The following is a 19,724-nucleotide window of genomic DNA, read 5'->3' as shown; positions in this document are numbered from 1 at the left end:
AATAATGCTAATAATTTCTCAAAATAACATTGATAATGAATAAATGTAACTGTTGTTTTTATCTTTTTTTTTCTTTTTCTTTTTTTAAAAAGGATTAAATATCAACTCTAAAACTTGGAAAGGCTGACGCCCCCTCTGGCAGAGCTTAGTCTGGGAAGGAGCTGTACGGTCAGACTGACAGCAAAATTCATGTCTAAACAGCTGGATTTACCTCCACCAACTCAAAGGAAGCCTCGTAATAACCAGAGCCTGTTTTCTGGCCACAATGATGCAGAAGTTTTTGTGTGCAAGTTTGCACCAGACTTTCAAATGTGCTAAATACAGACGCAACAAAAGCAGCAGCAGTCAGGTTCAGGTTTTATAAGTCGCTTTGCGGGTGGTATTTACATTTATATGTTCTATTGGTCATCAGCATATGATCTGCATATTCAAGAAGGCCAACACGCAAAAAACATGTTTGCACCTACTGTTCCATTGACTTTACACCTGGTAAGATCAGCTTTGCACACGCCAATTAGTTTGCGTGTGTTTTAATGTGTTAAGCTTTTGAAGATCAGGCCCTCAATGCGAAACCAATTAAAATAATACAATATTCTAGTTCTCTTTGATCATTTAAACTGAGCCTAGAGCAGGTGCAAAAGAAACAAATATGCTTTACAGCATGCATAACTAACGAAACAAGAGCCTCAGCAGTTGACATTAAGACCGAGTAAATGTGTTTTACCTTTCAGTAAAACTTTGACTGCTCGCGTCTCAGCAACACAGACCACAGCAAACTCAAAATTAAAAGTACAAAAATGATTTATGTCTATTGTGTAGGGTTTACATTTAATTTCTCCTGAAAGTTTTCCTCCCAGACCTTACTGCTTCTTTAAATAAAACTCACTCAGCAATGTGCCACAGATTTGTAATGTGGAAAACCGAAGAAGTATGAAATATGTTTATGTGGGGTAAAAATGTCAAACCTTTTTCCTTTCAGACAATATGGACACATAATACGTTTTGTCAACTTGATTAAAGGAAATCTGAAGGAATGTCAGATGACCAGGTTAGGCTTCCTCCCTAACAGCACCTGGAAGAACCACATGGGCAACAGATTGTATCTTAAACCTTGACAAAGGTTTCTCACAGCAAAAGTTACATTCACACATTTTACTGTGAAGAAAAGGAGAGCGGTGGTAACCTCGTCCAGAGCATGCTGTCCATTTCTGCATTACGGTTCTGTAACCTTACGGGTTGAATCGGTTCCCTCGGTAAAGCTCTTTCCATTTCTCTGATGGCAGTATTAATGCATAAAAATCCAGCGGATATTTTTAGAGCAGCATATCCTGCTTTCGAGACCACATCTTTTCAAGAGACCCTTACACATCATTAGTATGACAACGATAAACCAGGGAATAAAGCTCGCTCCAGGCTACGGCCAAGAAAGGCCCCTGACCTGGCCCCAGTAGAGAAATGGTTCAAAGACCTCCTTATACCTAGAGATATGTCTGCTGGAAAGATGGACCAAAATAAGCCCTGAAACTTTTCACGGTTTTCTATCCTAAGTAGCAGAAAGGCTTCGCATGTAAATAATATAAAATTAGAACATCCTAAAAATGTTTAATGGTTTTCCTTTCTTATTTCAGAAAACTTGTATATCAATTCGTTAAACACACAGTGAAACATTTTAAGCCTTTGTCCCTTGAGACTTTGGGTTTTTTGTTATCTGTAAGCCACAACCATTAAAATTACATCTTAGAAAATTAGAATATTGTTAAAAAAATAAATAAAAAGAAATTAGAAAATTCCTGGTGTCACCTAGTCAACTCAAAACACCTGCAAAGTTTTCCCAATCCTCTAACCGGTCTCTCAGTCTAGGTCAGAAGGCTACACGACCACAATCTGTCTCGATTGGACAGACGTCCAGTAGACGGTCACAGGGACAGAAAGCCACAAAATGTCATCGCTAAACAAGGTGGTTGTGTGGCGTGCTGTACCCAAGCATATTCATAGGAAGCTGATTGGAAGTGTCAAGCAAAATCTATTCAAGAATTTGGAGGAGCTTCAGTAGGAGTGGACTGGGGCTGGAGTCAGTGCCTCAGCAGCCGCCACACACAGACGAATCCTACACAGGGGCTACAAATGAATCTGCACTGCTTGAAGTCCAATGTGAAGTTTCCACAGTCAGTGATGTCGTCTACTGGTGTCTGTTCACTGCGGTTTCTAAAGTCTATAGGCGACAGCGCCATCTACCAATTTTAGATCGCTCCAAGCTTTCTTATGCTGACAAGCTGGATGGAGATGCTGATTTAATTTTCCAGAAGGACTTGGCACCCGCCGACCCTGCCAAAAGGTACCAAAAGCTGATCTAATGACCGTAGTGTTCCTGTTCTCGATTGGTCTGAGAACTGGTCTGACCCGAAACCCATAGAAAATCTCTGGAGTGTTGTGTAGAGACACCAGACCCAACAATGCAGTTCATCTGAAGGCCACTATCAAACCAATCTGGGCTTTCATCACACCTGAGCAGAACCACAGGCTGATCACTCCCATGCCACGTTGTATTTATGCAGCAATTCATGCAAAAGGAGGCCCTACTAAGAATTGAGTGCATAGGAAAAAAAAGCATAGTTTTTACATTCCTTTACAATTCTTATGTAAGATTCAAATTTTCAGAGACACTGGGTTTTGTTTTTTTCATTACCTGTAAGCCATAATCATCTAAAGTACAATAAAGGCTCGACATATTCCACTCTGTGTGTAATGAATTTATGAAATACTTCACTTTCTGAAATGACAAAATATTGCATCAATTCACAATATTCAAATGTTTTGAGAAGTGTTGAGAAATGAAAACATTACAAAGTGGTATAATCAAGAGCCGGTTTCAATTTTGAGAAGTTTTCTAAGACTCAAATATACAAATTCGTTTATATTAAATATTGTTAATCAGACAAAAATATATTGTGTAAATACACTGAAGTAAAATCATTTAATTTGATTTTTCCAATCTTATTCAGCTGCAGGACTAATTATTACAGAATATACTTAGAGCTGAACCATAAGCCTGGAGCTGACTTTAGCAGGAACTTATGACAGGAAAGCTAATATCTGGTTGCAAATGTAAAGAAGCTACTGGAGCACAAACCTCTTCACATGGGGAAGCACTCTTACCACAAAGATGCCCTGTTTTATTCTTTTGAACTTTTAAACTGTTGTGGAACAGGCTGGAGTTTGCCAACCTTTTTTCAGAGTCTCAGAGTTAAGTGTCAGTGTTCTCTAGAGCAGATGTATCCATTTCTGGCCCATTGGGGGGCAGCGTTCTGAATCGTTTTGACACATCCGTGCTTCAGCACAGCTGAGTCAAACGGCAAAAATACATCTGCAGTGTGTGTGTGAAGTGCAGAAGCCTGATAATGACCCGTTTGATTAACGTGTGTTAAGTAGAGAAACACCTTGAACACACAGGACCCTTGAAGACTGACACTAGATAGACATCACTGCTCAGCGAAGCACACACCGTGTATCAGGCTTACAGTTAGCAATCATAAGAGCACTGTGCTACTAAAAGAAGCTAAAGGATTATTAGATTCCATTTTCACATCATTTTCTTTGTTTTAAATGATTATAATACTGTTTAAAAAGGAGCGCCTTTCTTCACACAGTGACATCGCCTATGTGCTCTAACCAGATATTTATATGGGATGATAAAGTCCTAACTGTACACCTCCACGACTCCAGAAGGTTCTGTGTGGCAGAGATAATTTTGGTGGAACCGCCTAACAAACCCATTACAAAAGCAAAATAACTTGTGAAGATACCGGCTGAAGCTGGTTAGTTTTATTGTGCAAACGTGAAACTAGTTCTATGATGACTTGGGCTGAAAGGCTGGAGATGTCATTACTTCAAAAGCAACCTAAAAAGCCTGGATACAGTTTGCAAATATAATCAGGGATAAACACCTTCGTGTTGGAAAATGTGTCTTGTGGTGTCCTGGAACGAAAATGTAGTCTACCAAGAGCATCATTTGGCTATAATAACCATAATTATACTCTGAGGAAGTTGAGGGGAGGGGAGGCTTGCAGTGAGAGTACCAGCCTAACTAAAGTTCTGGGGTGAAAGGAGTGCTTTGCTGCTTGAGGAACTGGTGCACTTTACAAATAGATGGCAAAACTATTGAAGCATTTAAAGATATTTACCAATAACCAAGTTATTAGGATAAAGTGTGAAATATGCGTTTTCCTCTCTCCCTTCCTATTGTGGCCCCTATCTTTCCACAGAGTCAATGGGAGCGCCCTGTGGGCACTGTGTAAGGCGGTGTCCTTGGCAGCATGGCCTCAGTAAATCGTCTCCCCCTGAAATGTTTGTGATGTATGTTATGGCGGTTGTACTGAAACAATCATTTCACTCTGGGATTATTAAAGTATATTTTTCAGTGACAATAACAACTGTAGGCAGAGAGAGGTAGCCTACAAACCTGACTCGGTTACAGCAGTTCCGTTGGGAGAAATGGGCCAAAATTTCAGCAAGCCATGGTGAGAAGCTTGTGGAAGAAACCTTCCACTTATGTCCTACAGGTTAAAAACGAAATTGCATATAAACACTGTTTATCTTCTATATTATATTCTGCCATTCAGCAAATGGAAATACTTCAGGATACTCGAACTTTCCATTATACTACACTTTTCAGGTTTAGTGTAACCATCAGACAGTAGGGGGTGGGGGGGGGGGGTTATCAATGGATGTAAACATCTGGTTTCAAATTCAAATAATAAATGATGTCTCAGGGCAGAAAGGCTGGAAGGAAAACGTTTGAGCATTACTAATTATAGTTCTTAAGGTCAAATCTTTGGCCACAAATCTGTAAACATGACATTTTGTGTGAGGACACCTTTAACTGAAGGAGGACCAGCAGCAAGGAGCAGCTCTTTTTTTACGCAGCACAATTTCACTGTGTTAAACACACGGTCGCATCAGTTTGCTTAAATTATCTGTTGGGTTTCAGTATAACCTTTAATTGTATAATTGTACTTCAGAAAAGTTGCACCGTTGCAGCACCAACGACAGATGGTGCCATTGCCCTGGATGAAGGCAGGTAATGACAGGTGAGACTACAAGGCAAAACAACCTGTAAACGGCATTAAAGCCCATTCTTTTTTTATCATAAATGATTGGGCACGTCTTCAAACAACGCGGCTCAGTTAGAAATCTCTGAGTGCAAGTGCCAAACATTCCTGGTGTCCACTTTATACCCAAAGCATCTGCACACAGGCTTCTAAACAGGAATCCAGAAGCTCGTCTGGTGCTTCCCTCCTAAACATCAATGTGTATGTAGTGGTCGTTTACATCACATCCTCGCTTCTCTGCTAATGTAACGTGTTACTGATCGGTTCGTTGAGAAGAATCTAGTAAAATGTGCGTCTGCTTCTGTCTGAGGGAGCACTCAGGGGCTCTCTGTGGCGGTCGAGGTTTTCTCCAAGGAGTCATAGTGAGCTTCATCAAGCTGCTCCTCAGCCTCATCAGGAAGCGGGGGTTTAGGTGGCGCCTCCACAGTCGGATTGCTGGGCGGGACTCTCCTGTCGTTGGAGGGGGGTGAGAAAGAAAAAAAAAAAAAATAAGGAACAAACTTCAGTTGCCTAAAATAACGTACAACTTCCCAAACGTTAACAAAAGAGCTGGAGCATCTGTTTTCAGATAAACACTGCAGGTAAAAATAAAACATCTCTGGTGAGTCATGCGGAAACAACAATGCGGAGCAAGCAGAGCATGCTTCTGAACACACCACGCATTTCCAGGACAAGTAATGCAGCCCATATTCAGCAGCTTTTACATCATAGAGACAAAAGGAAAACAAACAATCAGAGACAGAAATAAACCAAAAGCCACAGCACAACTCCCAGAATCAATTTGCCAGAGAAACAATGACGAAACAAAAGAGGGAGGGGGGGGGGGGGGTGCACAAAACATGCAGGAGGTCCAACCTTCACTTTGACTTACGAGGAATTTTTTGTTTTTTTGGGGGGGGAGGAGATGTCGCTCAAAACCGGGCGTAACCGGGCCGCACGCTGAAAGCAGAGACAGTCCTCATGTGTCAGACTCAAAGAAGCACAACTTTTTTATTAGGAATTAATGTATCTGTCAAAGTTTGTATTCATCTTCTGAAAAAAATAATAAAAAGAAATCACACAAAAGACTCATGCCTGAGGTGACTGGGGGCTTCAGATTAGAGCCCTTTTGTTTGTCTCCTCCAGTTCACTCTGATCTAAAGTTATACACCCACTGAAGCTCCTGACCCACAGAGAGAAAACACTTCCTTCATCCCGTTTCAACTCTTGGCTTCAAATGTTCGACTTTTTACTCAAGCAGACCCTAAATCACGCGAAGCTAAAATTTACTGCCTCCAATGTAGTTTCAAAACTATCAACAATTTCAGGAGATTCAACAGAATCCAGATTTGGAGTAGCCTAAACATTTCTTTACTGGAGCTTTACAACTTCTTCTGGTTGATTTAGTCGCCCCTCCAACTATTTTCACACCTCCAGTCCAGATAATGTAACGCTTGCAATAAAAGAATTTATATAAATAAAAAAAATTGTAAAAAAAAAAAAAAAGGTGAGCACTCGCAAATCTGTGCAACAAGAAGCCTATTCTCTAGGCTGGAGTGCATTATGCAGGAAAAGACTGGATCATAAAATGTAAAATGCTAAATTTATTTTTTTATGTGGTTGAAAACAGAGTTGAAACTGAATGTTGACAAACTACACAGAAAGACAACTTTTTGTTTCTGCCGGACATTAAACCAGATACACATTTCTTGTTTTAGGTCAGTAAGTCTGTTTATTGCTAAAATAACGAGATTTGTTTTTCATGTTTAAAGGAAGGATGTTTGGATACATTTCTGTATTTCTTGGTGGAATTGCCTTTTAAACAGGATAACAGGAAGAATGTTCTGTCTCTTTATTGAACTCTAATCCTCACTGATAGACTCTCCTCTCCCTCCTCACACCTACCTCCATTTTGTTATTCTGTTATTTACAAGACTGTAAATAACTCCTGACTGTTACTATTGTAACAACTAGTCACATGCATCCTGCACTACTAACTATGACTGAATATTGATTTGCACTGCTGACTGTTTATTCACAGTACCAATTGTTTACATTTACATTTGCAATACCGTACTTTAACTGTAATATGCAATTACCTTCCACTGCACTTTAATTTAAATAGCTGCTGTCCAAACTTTATTTTATAGTAATAGCTACCTGTATATCATGCTCACAATTCTGCCTATAGTAATAGCCATCTGTACATATATTCATAGTACATGTAAACTCAGTTATAATAATCATCTGTATATTATGCTATTGTACATATTTGTAAAATTCTATTCATAGGAATATCCACCTGTATATTATATTTGGTACATATCCAGCTGTAAATTTAGTTCACAATACTAGTTATCTATATATTATACTCATAGGACAAATCTATCAGTAAAATTCTGTTTACAATAGTATCCATCTCTATATTTATTCAGTAAAAACCCATATCCTGTACTTATAGAACCATTGTTTATCCTGCATTTGCTACTATTGCACTTCTGGTTAGACCTAAACTGCATTTTGTTGCCTTGTACCTGTACCTGTGTAATGACAATAAAGTTGAATCTAAATTAAATGGTCCAAACAGTTTAGGCGTTTTTCTGCAAGTTTCTCACAAGTTTGCTGCAGTTTGGTCTCAATTCTCCCGACAGAACCGGCGTAATCTTGTCCTTAACCCATATTGTTGCTAACTTGACCCATTTTTGGCCAGGCCTTATCTTCCTGCTGATGTTTTGAGATGATGCTTCAATCCTTCCACATTTATTTAAATAACAGCAACATGATACTCCTACCCTCCTCAGACGTTTTCCCCAGGTTTGCAAGAGTTTCCCTTTTCCCTCCAAATGTAATGATCATTATTATCCAATACTGCACGTTGAATTTTATCAGACCAATGGATACGTCTATAAAAAAGAACCGTTGGTCTCTGAGTCAGATTACAGTTTGCTAAAGCAGAGAGTATTGGTTTCTTCTTTGTTGAGTGGCCTTTCACTCTCATGCTAGTGCAGAATAGGTTTCACTGTTGTGTCGTGAATTAACTCATCAAAACCTCACAAGGCATCACCATCTGGTTTTTTCAAAATTATAAAAAATAAAATCCTCTTGTTATTCTGCCATTGAGCAAATTGCAATAATCTTCTCGACTCTAACTGACTGAAAACAGGAAACAGTTTGGTTTAATGGTCAGACGGCAAGAAAAATTCCTAGTTTCAACTGTACACATAATTGATTCATTAGTTTAAAGTTATAAAATCATATAGTTATTCGTAACATGGAAGTTTCTCAAATTGTAATGACCTAAGATTCTCAACATTTCTCCAACCTTTTCAAACAAGCCATATTTTTCTAGTGTTTGATCAACTGTTGTCAAACTTTAGCATCGAATATGTTAACTGTGACACACACACACACACACACACACACACACACACACACACACCTGAGGTCCTTTGTTCCCCTCCATCTCTGAGTATTGTGTGGTGTGACCTTGGGATGAATTTGCCGGGTAATGACCCTATAATTCTTCCCAGGCTGATTGGCACACTGCAAAAACGGATCTAAAAATAAGTAAAATGTTCTTAAAATTAGTGTATTTATCCTTGATTTAAGCAGGTAAATAATATTATTTGCCAATGGAATAAGTATTTTGACCCCAAAATAAGATAATTAGACACCCTGCACTTGAAATAAGATGGAGATGAATTGTTCCTATTTTAAGTGCAAACATCTTATTCCATTGGCAAATCATCTTATTTACCTGCTCAAATCAAGGACAAATACATTCATTTTAAAGAATATTTTACTTATTTCTAGTTCTTTTTTGCAGTGTAGCAGCAATTACATCTCTAAGATGATGCATTGTGTTAAACATGCCTGTATGCTCCAAGGCAGGAAACTGTTTAAACTGAACTTTTTTTTCTTCTGTTTTTTTTTTTTTTTTTTTTTTTTTTAGAGCCGTTGAAGATCAGAGAATCAGTGCATTTGATATGCAGTGCACCCTAGCTGCCAATTTGCCTCTGGATTCCTTACATTTTCCTGCCAAAATATGGCCCTCCTGTAACCCAACAAACTAAAATAACTATCCTGAGGTTTTTTTTTGTTTTGTTTTTCTAAAAAGGCAACATTTTGAACTTGTGCCATTTGGAAGAGCTGGGCTTTAAAAGCACCTCGTGACAAATTTAACTGAAAACCCCTCAAAGCGGTACTTTTATACTTCCAGGTCAACATCTGATGAATTTTCCCATCAAGCAGGAACTTTTTGGTTTCAGTCCATCATCATACAGAATCTGTTCTCCGTCAGCCTCTCCGCTGGTTTCATTATAACCGTGCTGCGTTACACAGGGAGCGCTCCATAATAAAAACACTTCTGTTTTTCTGATGAGTAAAGAAACGCTTCCACTTGCCTTTTACATTGCTTGAGTAAAATCAGTCCAAACCACTAAGAGCATGTGCCGGAGTGTCTTCTCAGTGAATTATTCAAAACGTCAGTATTGCTGGTTAATGATGCTGAATGCACAACTCTGGTAAAAACATGCCGAATATTGTCCTTGATGTGACAGATGAAGAAAAAGCTAACAGTTTTAAATACTGCTCTGCACTGGTTGGATCAAATGACTTTTAGAATAAGGTACATTTCAAGTCTACAAATAAGACAGGAAGTAGAGACATTTTTATATTACTGATCAGGCCTAGGAAAATAAATAGGAATACCTTTATCGTCCTCTGGGAATCAGATCTGAAGAAGCAAACTCAGTCAAACTCAGTGATGAGGCGTTTTCTGACCGTTTTGACTGGATTCTTGTGATGGATAAACTAAGCTAACACATTGATACTAGTGTTCCCAACATGTACATTTTAACCAACTGTTTACAAATGATGAATATGAACCAAAACAAAAATCTGTCTTGTCCTGTAAAAATCAAGAGAAACGCAGGAAGCTGACAGACTGCTCTACATGAATGAAGATGAAGCGATTAGGACAAACCCACACAAAAAACAAACACCAACACACAGCTGTGCTGTACCTTTTCAAGCAGCAGCAGGAGGAAGAGGAGGAGGAGGAGGCTGGTGGGTGGTTGGCAGGTCAAGGTGTGCAGGATGCAGAGCAAACGCTACCGTGCAGGAAACACACACGCTGAGCAGATAAGGGCGGGGGAGGGAGGGGGAGGGAGCAGGACGGGTCTCAGTTCGCTCTTTAATGCGTTTAAAGGACGAACACCAGTTTAATGTTTCAGAGGGGAACAAAAAAAAAATTGTTCTGCTGTTAGGATGTGATGAAGGATCAGAGGAGTCCAAATAGAAATGCTCTTAGCACAAGGTCAAAAACGTTCTCCGCTAGACTCTTATTCAGCCGAAGTCAGACGGCTGCAAAACAACGCTCTGCAGGGTAGAAACCAAAAGCTGCCCGTGTCTGGTCGAGCTTTCATAACAGAAAGCCCTTCTGAAAAGAAATAAGGAACGGAGGCGGGAAAAAATGTCCATCTGAAGAAATTTATTTGATCATTTGTGTATAGTAGAAATTCACCAAACATTTGAAGTCATCAATCATTGTACTTTTTTTTTTGCCGCCTCAAAGCATGCATATTCAGAAATTCTCTGTACAAAATAGTGATCGTTCTTTTCTACCCCAGACCCCTCGCAGTCGGCACACACATGTAAAGTGGGTGTGGGAGTTGTGCGGCCACAACCCAATCTCCTCAGAACAGATGCCGAAAAGAAAGAAGGTAGGTTGGCAAAGTTGAGGGGAGACGTCGGGGAACAAAGCTTCTGCTGTACTGAGCAGTAAAAAATAAAAATAAAAATGTCAATCTGAACCAGATCTGATACAGATCTGTAGAGTTTAAACATCCAAATGAATGATCCACTTGTTTGGAGAAGGAAATATTTAATCATCTGAAGCGATTACATTTTTTTGCAGAGCGGTGAATCTTGGACAGGCAAGCTTCCCCTTCACCGTCTCACTCTGCAGATAAACGACACAGCCATCGTGAATTTTAAAAGTCGCCCTTTTCCTGATGGACTAGTCAGAAACACCAGAGGTGGACGGAGGGACAGCTGATGGTCAGACGGGGACCAATTGGGCCGACGTACAGAAAAACAAATCTTCATTCAGCACAAACAACAGTTTTATCCTTGAAATGTGACGCTTTTTGACTCGCTGAGGTTTTAGTTGGAGTTAAAGCAGCACAAAAGGAGGAATGAGGTTCCAGCAGGAAATCTGGTTGCCTTTCGGGCAGCGGAGAGCCCATGCTTCACTTTTTTAGTCACCAAGCAGTGTTTTGACCTCTCACTTTCTGTGGATTCAGTAGAATCCAACATCTCATCTGCATATATCGTCGTCGATAACGTTACGTTAAAAGTTTTCCTCTAAAAACTACATTATAAAGTTAAATAATCCACAGTATAGGCACCACGTATAAATATGCAAAAAATAAAAAGTGTTTAGCTAGTATTGTACATTTCTTTTCTCGTTTTTATTTTAAGTAGCTCAACACTTTCTCCAGTTTATTTATTTTTTCAAATTTGACTCATCATAAGCTGTAAAACCTCTGCATACCAAGTCTGGATTTGTTGTCTTATGTTTGTTATAAAATAAATGTTCTTTATAATTTCCCCCCGTCTATCCCAAGTTTGATTTTACAGTGCAAAGGTTTTTACATTCCTTGGACGTTTCCCACGTTTGGTCATATTAAACCCAGACATTTCAATTTATTTTATTGTGACAGACCAACACAAAGTAGTGGATAATTGTAATGTCTATTAAAAAAAAAAAAAAAGGCTTTTCAAAATTATCTTTACAATGAAAACCAGAAATGTGTAGCTTGCAAGAGAGGCTGCAAAGGTCTTGAAACGGTGTGTAGGTTCATTTTCCAGTAAGTCTTAACATGCAGCCAGAGCTACAGTGCATCAGTTTAGATCAAAGCCTATTCATGTTAGAATGGCCTAGTCAAAGTCCAGACCTAAATCCAACAGACAATCTGTTGCCTGACTTAAAAATCTCTGTTAATAGACATTCTCCGGCGAAAGCGTCTAGGTTTAAGCACAAATTTGAGTCTTTAGATGTAAAAGCTGGTAGAGGCATACCCAAGAAGCCCTGCAGCTGGGATGACAAAGATGAAATATACCGATTCAGACGGAAATACCACACCTTACAAAATGTTTTTTTTTATAAATCCATGTCTAATTTTCCTTCCTTTTCTAAATCATGTACTATTTGGGTTGGTCAGTCAAATAAAATCCTAATAAAATACACTGAAATTGTCAAGTTTTTTTCTCTATAGTGAAAAGCATCCACAATGAATCGATGAATAACCAATGAGGAATTTGTCTAGGTAATGGATTTTTTAAATGCATACCAAATATAAATTAGATGTAGAGAAGCCTTTAATTTATTAATTGATTAATTTGTTTTTGGGGATGATGGAGCAAACGTTCTCATCTAAACATCCCAATGCTTTAAAGAATCCCAACCAGCAGCTAACACTGTGCAAAGCTTTAAATGGGAGACTGCAGCATGTTGGGATTGAAAAGGTGTTTGTTGGCTAACACCTTTAGGCAGGAAGGATGCAGAATGGGGACTGAAGCGCCTTATCAGCAGATGATACGAAAAATAAAAATGTTTTAAACACAATTAAAGTTTTAATATAATATTTTAAGCTCAATTGATTTAAATTACCCATCGCCTCATTGTGAATGGAACATATTGCCCACTTCCAAACACATGTACTGCTTTTTTTCTTGAGTTCGTACAGAAAATGTAACCAAAAAGGAGATCATTGTTACTGCTCTTTTTTTTTTCTCTCTCCTTTCCTGATTGCTTGATGATGAAGCAGCATCAGCACTGAAACAGCTCAGCAGGACAGTACCACAGCACAGCATGAATAGAAGCACCTGTCGGAGCAGTGTCCGAGCTCACAGACTGATACCCAAACTCTTCCAGGTTGTTTTCATACATAAAGTCACAAACAGAGATTATTAGTTTCATAAAGTGCGTTTTCCCCACCCCACCCCATTGACACATAATAGATATTGCGTGACGAGCACTTTTTCATGGCACATGTATGTACAGTTAACATTCAGTTTTCTCTGTTAAAACATTTACAGGACCTCTCGTGTCAAAAGAGGAATACAAAACTTCACAGCATGAAAAAAGGCAGAAATAATTCAGTACTGAAAAATCCAGTAAAATTAAAAACCGTTACGCTTTTACAGTATGAAAATCCTCTTTGGGATCAACCAGCTTTCATTTACATTTCCTTCACGCCGTCGTTCTGTTGGAGAGCACTGACATTGGTGGAAATAGGGCGGGGAAGTTTAATCCCCTCAATTATAGAAAAGACATGTGCATGCATGAAAGACGATCAAAAAGACCCATTTTCCTCAGAAAAAAAAACCTCCGTCACATGAATTGGAAATATCTGCGGCGCAGTCTGTTCTGGTTTGGTCGTCGCCTGCAGCTCGGCGGAGCTACAGGTCAGACAGACGGACGGCACGGCGACGGAGGAAGAGATGAAAGGAGGGTGACAGACACACCCAAGTCTCTTCCTCGGACTGATCGGCTCAAGAGGAGTTTATTGCCGTAAGCAGGAGGCAGGAAAAACGGGGGGGGGGGGGAGAAAGAGGAAGGAACGGCCGAGGGCGAGCCGGTCTTATCGCATCGTCTCACACTGTGGAAATCAATTTGACCTCTGTGGAACTGTGGACAGAGAGAGGGAGAGGATTCGAGGTGGGCTGGCAGGAAAACAAACGGGGTAAAAAAAAAACAAAAAAAACTGCAGCAGCAAATAAGCAGAACACACGACTTAAATCTGCAAGCTGGACCTGATCTAAGCCTGAACTTTGGCATGACGAGTGCTTTGACTGAGGCAAAGAGTTGCAGCAGGACATTCGGGGACTGGGTGAGTGGAGCTGGGAAATAAAGCGGCGTAGCAGCTGTGAGGTGATGGAGTCAGAAAATGAATGAACCAAGGAAGGTTAAATGAGCTTCAGACAGACAGACACCCAACACATCTGGAGACTTTAAACATGAAACCAGCCCTCACCAATAAACTGGCCACTCCTAAAAATATGAGACCATTTCAGAAATGCATCAACTGCACCTCAAAGTCGAACGCTTTTGTTTTTGTTTGTTACTTTATTTTATTTTTTTTATTTATCACATTCTTAACCGATCATCCCTTGTTTTTAAATTTTAAAATGGTAAGATGCGATGGAGACTTTCTTTACTACTCCAGCACAGCTAAATACAAAGAATGGGGTTTAGTTTTGCTAAATAAATACTATAAACATGATCTGTTACAGTGCTGCAGGAGGAATAGTGTTCATGGCAATATGGTGAACATATACAACAGTCTTTGGCTTAATGCTGGCGTGAACATCCACATAAAGCGTTTTTAAACGTCTAGTTTGGGTCCAATTCCAGCTAGCATACCACCAGGATTCAGCGCCAAGACTATTGCTTCAGACCTCCAGGGATTCTTATTGATACCTACACTTTTCAGCAATAAGTCTGACTATTTACTGTCGGCTGCAGCCTGAAGTAGCTGCACAAAAAGCAGGAATATGCGGTGACAGACATTAGAAATAAATAAAATAAAGTCAGAGTGCCTGCAGCACCCAGTTTTATCCGATTTAAAATGAAACCGGCTCATTAGTTTCAGAATATAAACAAGACATTCCAAGCAGGATTTACAGCCTGCAGCCAATCGGATCAGAGCACCGATCCCGACCTTGGCGTGACAACCAGTCAACGTGACAGGAGCTACTCATTTCTGGTTTCATCTCAGACAAATGTTGACAGGACAGGATGGAAACACAAACAGAAAAAATGAAGAAACACCAAATCAAAGTGTGCTGCGCTCTGGTTGGCTGCGTGCATCGTCCCAATCCCCCGGCCGTGTAGAAACGGAGAGCTGATCTAACTGGATTTTCACTTAAAACAGATTATGGCAGAACTCCCCGTTATCTCGTCCAACAGGACGGCTCGTTATCTTTGGTTCCCCCCTCCCACAGATTTCCACATCAAACTAACATAAGAACTTAAACCATCGGCTCTTACCTGGTGGGGAAGCGCGGCTCGTACTCTTCGACTCCCTGCTGGAAACAACAAAAAGGAGAGAACAGTAATTAAGTCAGGAGGTTTATCCCACAATTAGATACATTCACTTATGAAGGGGACTGCTGCAATAATGTCAACAGCCAGCAGATGGTGACAAAGCTTCTGCAACATAGCAGCAGCATTTTAACTCCAACTTACAAGTTAGCATTTCTGCATACAAACGGATCTTAGCAGCATAAACCCATCGCTGTACAAACTTTAAACTGGAGCTAATGTCCCTTTGTAAATGCAGACAGAAAAACTAAACTGCTGACAGAAATCTGTGTGAATGACATGTTTGTGTAGCTTCTGAACTTACATGAAACTGAGAAGAAAAGATAAAGAATAAAAACACTAGCGTGTGTTAAGCAGGGAAAGATATTTGCAGCATCTTAAAGAAGTATTCACATCTTCAACTTTCCCACATTTTGTCACAGACATCAATGTATTTTATTGTGGTTATAATATATGATAGACCCAAACAGTAAGTAAATAAATTCTACCCACTTGTCTTTGCAAAAATAGTGTCAGATTGGAGAGTATTTGTGATCATCAAATTGAAAGTTTTGCAGCAGATTGTCAAAATGGCCTAGTGAGAGTCTAGACCAAAGCATATCGATGTTAGTTGGAGTTAGGTCTAGGTCTAGCCAGCATGTTTAGGGTTGTTGTCCTGCTGAAAGGTGAACCTCCATCCCAGAATCAAGACTTTTTCAGCCTCTAACAGGTTTTCCTCTATGACTATATTCTGCATTTTGCTGCATCTATCCAGTATCCTATAAACTGTGACAAGACAACGCAATGCACAGCCGCCACAATGTGTCACTTACATATATACAAGTGAGTTCAGGGTTTTATTCCACATAGCATTTTGCATGTAGACCAAGGACTTGTATGTTTTCCAACAAACGCTTTTCTCCTTGCAATCTTCCAAAAGGCTAGAGTTGTGGAATGCCAAGTTGTGTTTCTCTGCAGCTCCTCCAGAGTTACTTTGGGCCTTTTGTCCAATTAATGCTCCACAGGTAACCATGCAGGGTAGCTGGACAGCTAGATCTTGGCAAGTTGGCCGTTATCTTTCCATTTCCAGATGATGATGCCTTCCACAGTACGCCAAGAGATGTTCAGAGCTTGGGGTGTTTTATGACCCAACCCTGTTTTTAACTTTGACAACTTTCTCCTTGAGCCGTCTGTTATGACCTTGACCCTCATTATGTTGTTTATTCACAGACGCATGGCACAATTTTTAGACTTTTATTTGTAAAGCACATTTAAAATTATGTATCATTTTTCTTTCCCTTTATAGTAATGCAAAAAAAACAACAATTTTATCACGTTAAAACCACAAACCTTTTATTATGATGTAAAGTGAAAAAGTTCAAGAGGTGTGAATACTTCAAGGCACTGGGCTCCACTCCAGGTCTGACAGTGTTTTTTTTTTGTTTTAATCCAGCATCGTAAAATAGAAGAAATATAATGTATTGAAGATAAAATATAACAAACACAAACTAAACATCAAGAATGTGAGATGAGTCATCGACTCAAAGGTCTGATAAATGAAGGCGATAAATGGAGAAGCAGGAGTTTTCTGAATTCACGGCGAACAAAATGACAATCCTCAGCTGCAGCGAGGCAGAAAGAGCAGTTTAAGTTGTTACATGACTGCAGTGCAATTAAGCATCGCCCACATGTTATTTTCTAGGTGAGGCGTAGGAGGGGAACTGGGCTGATGGGGAGGGAGGGGGGGGGGTTCACCGTTTCATAAGACGTTTTTTGACTTATGAAAAATCTGTCTCCATCTCATCAGCAGCTCAGAGTTGATGACAACGGGAGCCGAGCCGCTGCTGTAAGCCGATGCCGGCCGGCGTCGCTTCCTGCGCCACGGCGACTCTTCGCCTGCCAGCCTCAGATAGACGGGCCCAGATATTTGCCAGGATCTGCGTGATGACTAAGCTGGTGTTTCTGTGGGTTTGCGTGTGGCTGTTCTGCAGCGCCGGTACCTGTGGGAAGCCTGGCACCGCTACGCTGTAGGGACGCTGTTGTCTGTGCAGCGTGGCCGAGCTCTGTGCAGACATTCGGGAGTGGGTGCCGTAATCGGGGACGGGCAGAGGCATGTCCTCTCTCTCCAGAAGGTTCCCTGTGCTGCTGCTTTTCCCGTGGTGGAGGCTGGGGACACAACAGGAAGTGGAAAATTAGAAAAGTGGAAAGACGACGCTCCTGCATCCTACTGGGCCAAGTTGGTGACAAATATCGGAGTGAGAACATCTGCAGGGAGGAAATTAGGAGTAGCCTCCATGATGAGTGGTTTCCTAGGTTTTTCTGCTGCAGGTGTCACATCTCGTTAGCCTCTGCACCTTTTGAGGCACTTCAAAATGAGGTCCAACGTGTGAAATTTGCATAGAGCACAACGGGAACGCATTAAACTTCACGTACTTGTGAACTCGAAGCTGCCTCATGGTGTCGCCGTTGCTCTCGGAGATCAGCCGGGTGTAGGAGAAGGGAAACCAGCCCCGCCTGGTGGAAAGAGACAGCGGGTCAACCACAAAAATCATCCGTCGTTTGTTCACCAATTCCAGGTGAAATTGGTTGCTTTAAAGATATGAAAGAGGGACCAGAGGACTGAAACAGGAACAACAGCTTAAAGTGGGACTGAACTCACATCCTCGTCTTCTCGTTCTCGCCGTAGTGCCAGCCGTCGCGGGCCTCGGGCACCAGCAGGGTGATCACGTCGCCCTCGGCGAAGCTCAGCAGCGTGCTGTTGTCTCCTGCAGCGTGGGAGAAGACGGCTTGGACTCGAGTTCTTCCGTTCTTCTCCAGACCGGCGGCCATGGAGCTGGAGCGGGGAAGCGTGCGGGTCTCCACTGGCAAAGGTTAAATCAAAAAAACGTTTCAGTCTTTGATTTTAATCTGGTTCTCTTCAACCCCTGATGTCTCACTCCTGCAGTGCTCACTGCCTGCAGGATGCGTTATTGTCCTCCGTTATATTCTACTGTGATTCACAAGCAGCGAAACATAGTTATGCAACGCTCCACGTTTATTTGCACCGAGGCTCTTTCTCATTTCAAGAATCACATGTTCTATTCCCTCTCGTTTCGGCCTGGTTTTAAACCTGCAGGCTGTGCTTCAGGTGCCACATGGAGAGAAAAAAAATGATTTCACTGACTTGTTAGGAGAAGAGTAAGCTTTAATCTTTTTTTTTTTTTTTCCCCCACGCAAAGAAATCCCACAAGAAGCTGCAGAACCAACGGTCCTGAAACACCATTGGCTTCTCGGTTTGTTTCAGAATCAGTTTTTGCAGCTGATTGGGTGAACGGTTGTGTTTCTTTTTTTTTTTTTGCTGCTTCACACTGAGCACAGTTTGCACTCAGGATTAATAAGGTAATCAGAGCCTTAACTTGATTCTCAGTCAAATTAACTACCCGGGGACGCTAAATGAATTTGCAACTACAAAATCCCGGTAACAGAAAGGATTTCTGCAGAAATCTTCACTCGTGAAGCTTGTTATATTTTTGTTTGCTGGCTGATGGGACTACACCTGCTAGAGGTAAGGCACAGCTGGTGTGTGTGTGTGTGTGTGTGTGTGTGTGTGTGTGTGTGTGTGTCCTTACGTAGGGGGCTCTTGCTCTTAGCGGGGGCGGCCTTGCGCACAGGCAGGGTGTTGGAGTAGACCTCCGCTCCGTGCCGCTGGGGCTGTGGGGAGGCCTTGCCCTGCGCCACCTTGCTCTCCACCCACTGCTGGTAGTCCTCTCCACCGGCTGCGCCGTTCATCGCTGGCATCGCTCCGTCCATCAGCCGCTGCGAAAGAGCCCATTCAGCCGATTAAAACCTAAGCCCCCCCCCCTGTTCCTCCACATTTACATCAGCCGAAGCGGTTGCATAACTTCCTGCGACTCATTAGTGATAATGAAGGCAGAGAGTGGCTGTTGGTCAGAAACGCCTCATTAATTAAAATCATTTATTTACAGATTCAAAAACCAACATCTGAGATGCCGTGGAAGAACGTCGAGGCATTGTTGTTGACTCTACGAATAGAAACGCATCTGAACAGCGTTTTAACTGTGATTTCAGACCAAAAAAAGGCAAATATGTTGATGCACATCTGGACTTGTTTTTCCAGGCACCAGCCCTGCAGGAGGAGAACAGCACTGAGGCAAATCCACTTCCATGATAGAAGATATTCAAGCTCCCTAAACGCAACATTTAAGATAGTTAACTTGGATCAATTACAGTTTAATTTCTTTTTTGTTCTGAAGTTATTTTGGGCTGTATTTGAAATAATTTAGGTTTATACCTTCTCCTCTATAAGTTTACATTAAGGGAGCCTTTAGTGGTGTAGGTGATGCACTTCACAGCTCTGAATTCAATGAGAAGCGGCACCAAAATGAAATGCACTCAGTGTGCCTCCTCCTGCCATCAGATCTCTCTCCACATATGCATTCCCAGTTCTGGCGTGAACTAAACGATGATTTAGAAACCCATTCGCCTCTCTGAATCCACAGCTGGAGCTACAGCAGCAGGAATCACCACCAGCAGCTCCTTTAAATGTG

General features: G+C 41.1%; 1 protein-coding gene across 9 annotated transcripts in view; it reads right to left on the bottom strand.

Moving 5' to 3' along the window:
• Nucleotides 1-4,543: 4,543 nt before the first annotated feature.
• The window catches only part of LOC105939472 (brain-specific angiogenesis inhibitor 1-associated protein 2), a 60,738-nt gene continuing 45,557 nt past the window's right edge, over nucleotides 4,544-19,724 (bottom strand). For 4 of the 9 annotated variants that reach the window (XM_036142293.1, XM_012881657.3, XM_036142296.1 and 1 more), the window contains 6 exons: nucleotides 18,786-18,972; nucleotides 17,837-18,038; nucleotides 17,611-17,691; nucleotides 17,178-17,343; nucleotides 15,145-15,182; nucleotides 4,544-5,558 (listed from right to left, as the gene is read on the bottom strand). In XM_036142293.1, the coding sequence (XP_035998186.1) occupies nucleotides 5,426-5,558; nucleotides 15,145-15,182; nucleotides 17,178-17,343; nucleotides 17,611-17,691; nucleotides 17,837-18,038; nucleotides 18,786-18,972 (807 nt within the window). In that variant the 3' untranslated portion in view covers nucleotides 4,544-5,425. Of the gene's footprint in view, nucleotides 5,559-6,001; nucleotides 6,048-10,859; nucleotides 13,783-15,144; nucleotides 15,183-17,177; nucleotides 17,344-17,610; nucleotides 17,692-17,836; nucleotides 18,039-18,785; nucleotides 18,973-19,724 lie in introns of those variants that run through there. The other 5 variants (XM_036142294.1, XM_036142299.1, XM_036142300.1 and 2 more) reach the window with 5 other exon arrangements.

Source organism: Fundulus heteroclitus, chromosome 10, assembly GCF_011125445.2.
Source record: "Fundulus heteroclitus isolate FHET01 chromosome 10, MU-UCD_Fhet_4.1, whole genome shotgun sequence".
Lineage (NCBI taxonomy): Eukaryota > Metazoa > Chordata > Actinopteri > Cyprinodontiformes > Fundulidae > Fundulus > Fundulus heteroclitus.
The sequence above is the reverse complement of the archived record's forward strand: the minus strand, read 5'-3'. Positions and strand labels throughout refer to the sequence as shown.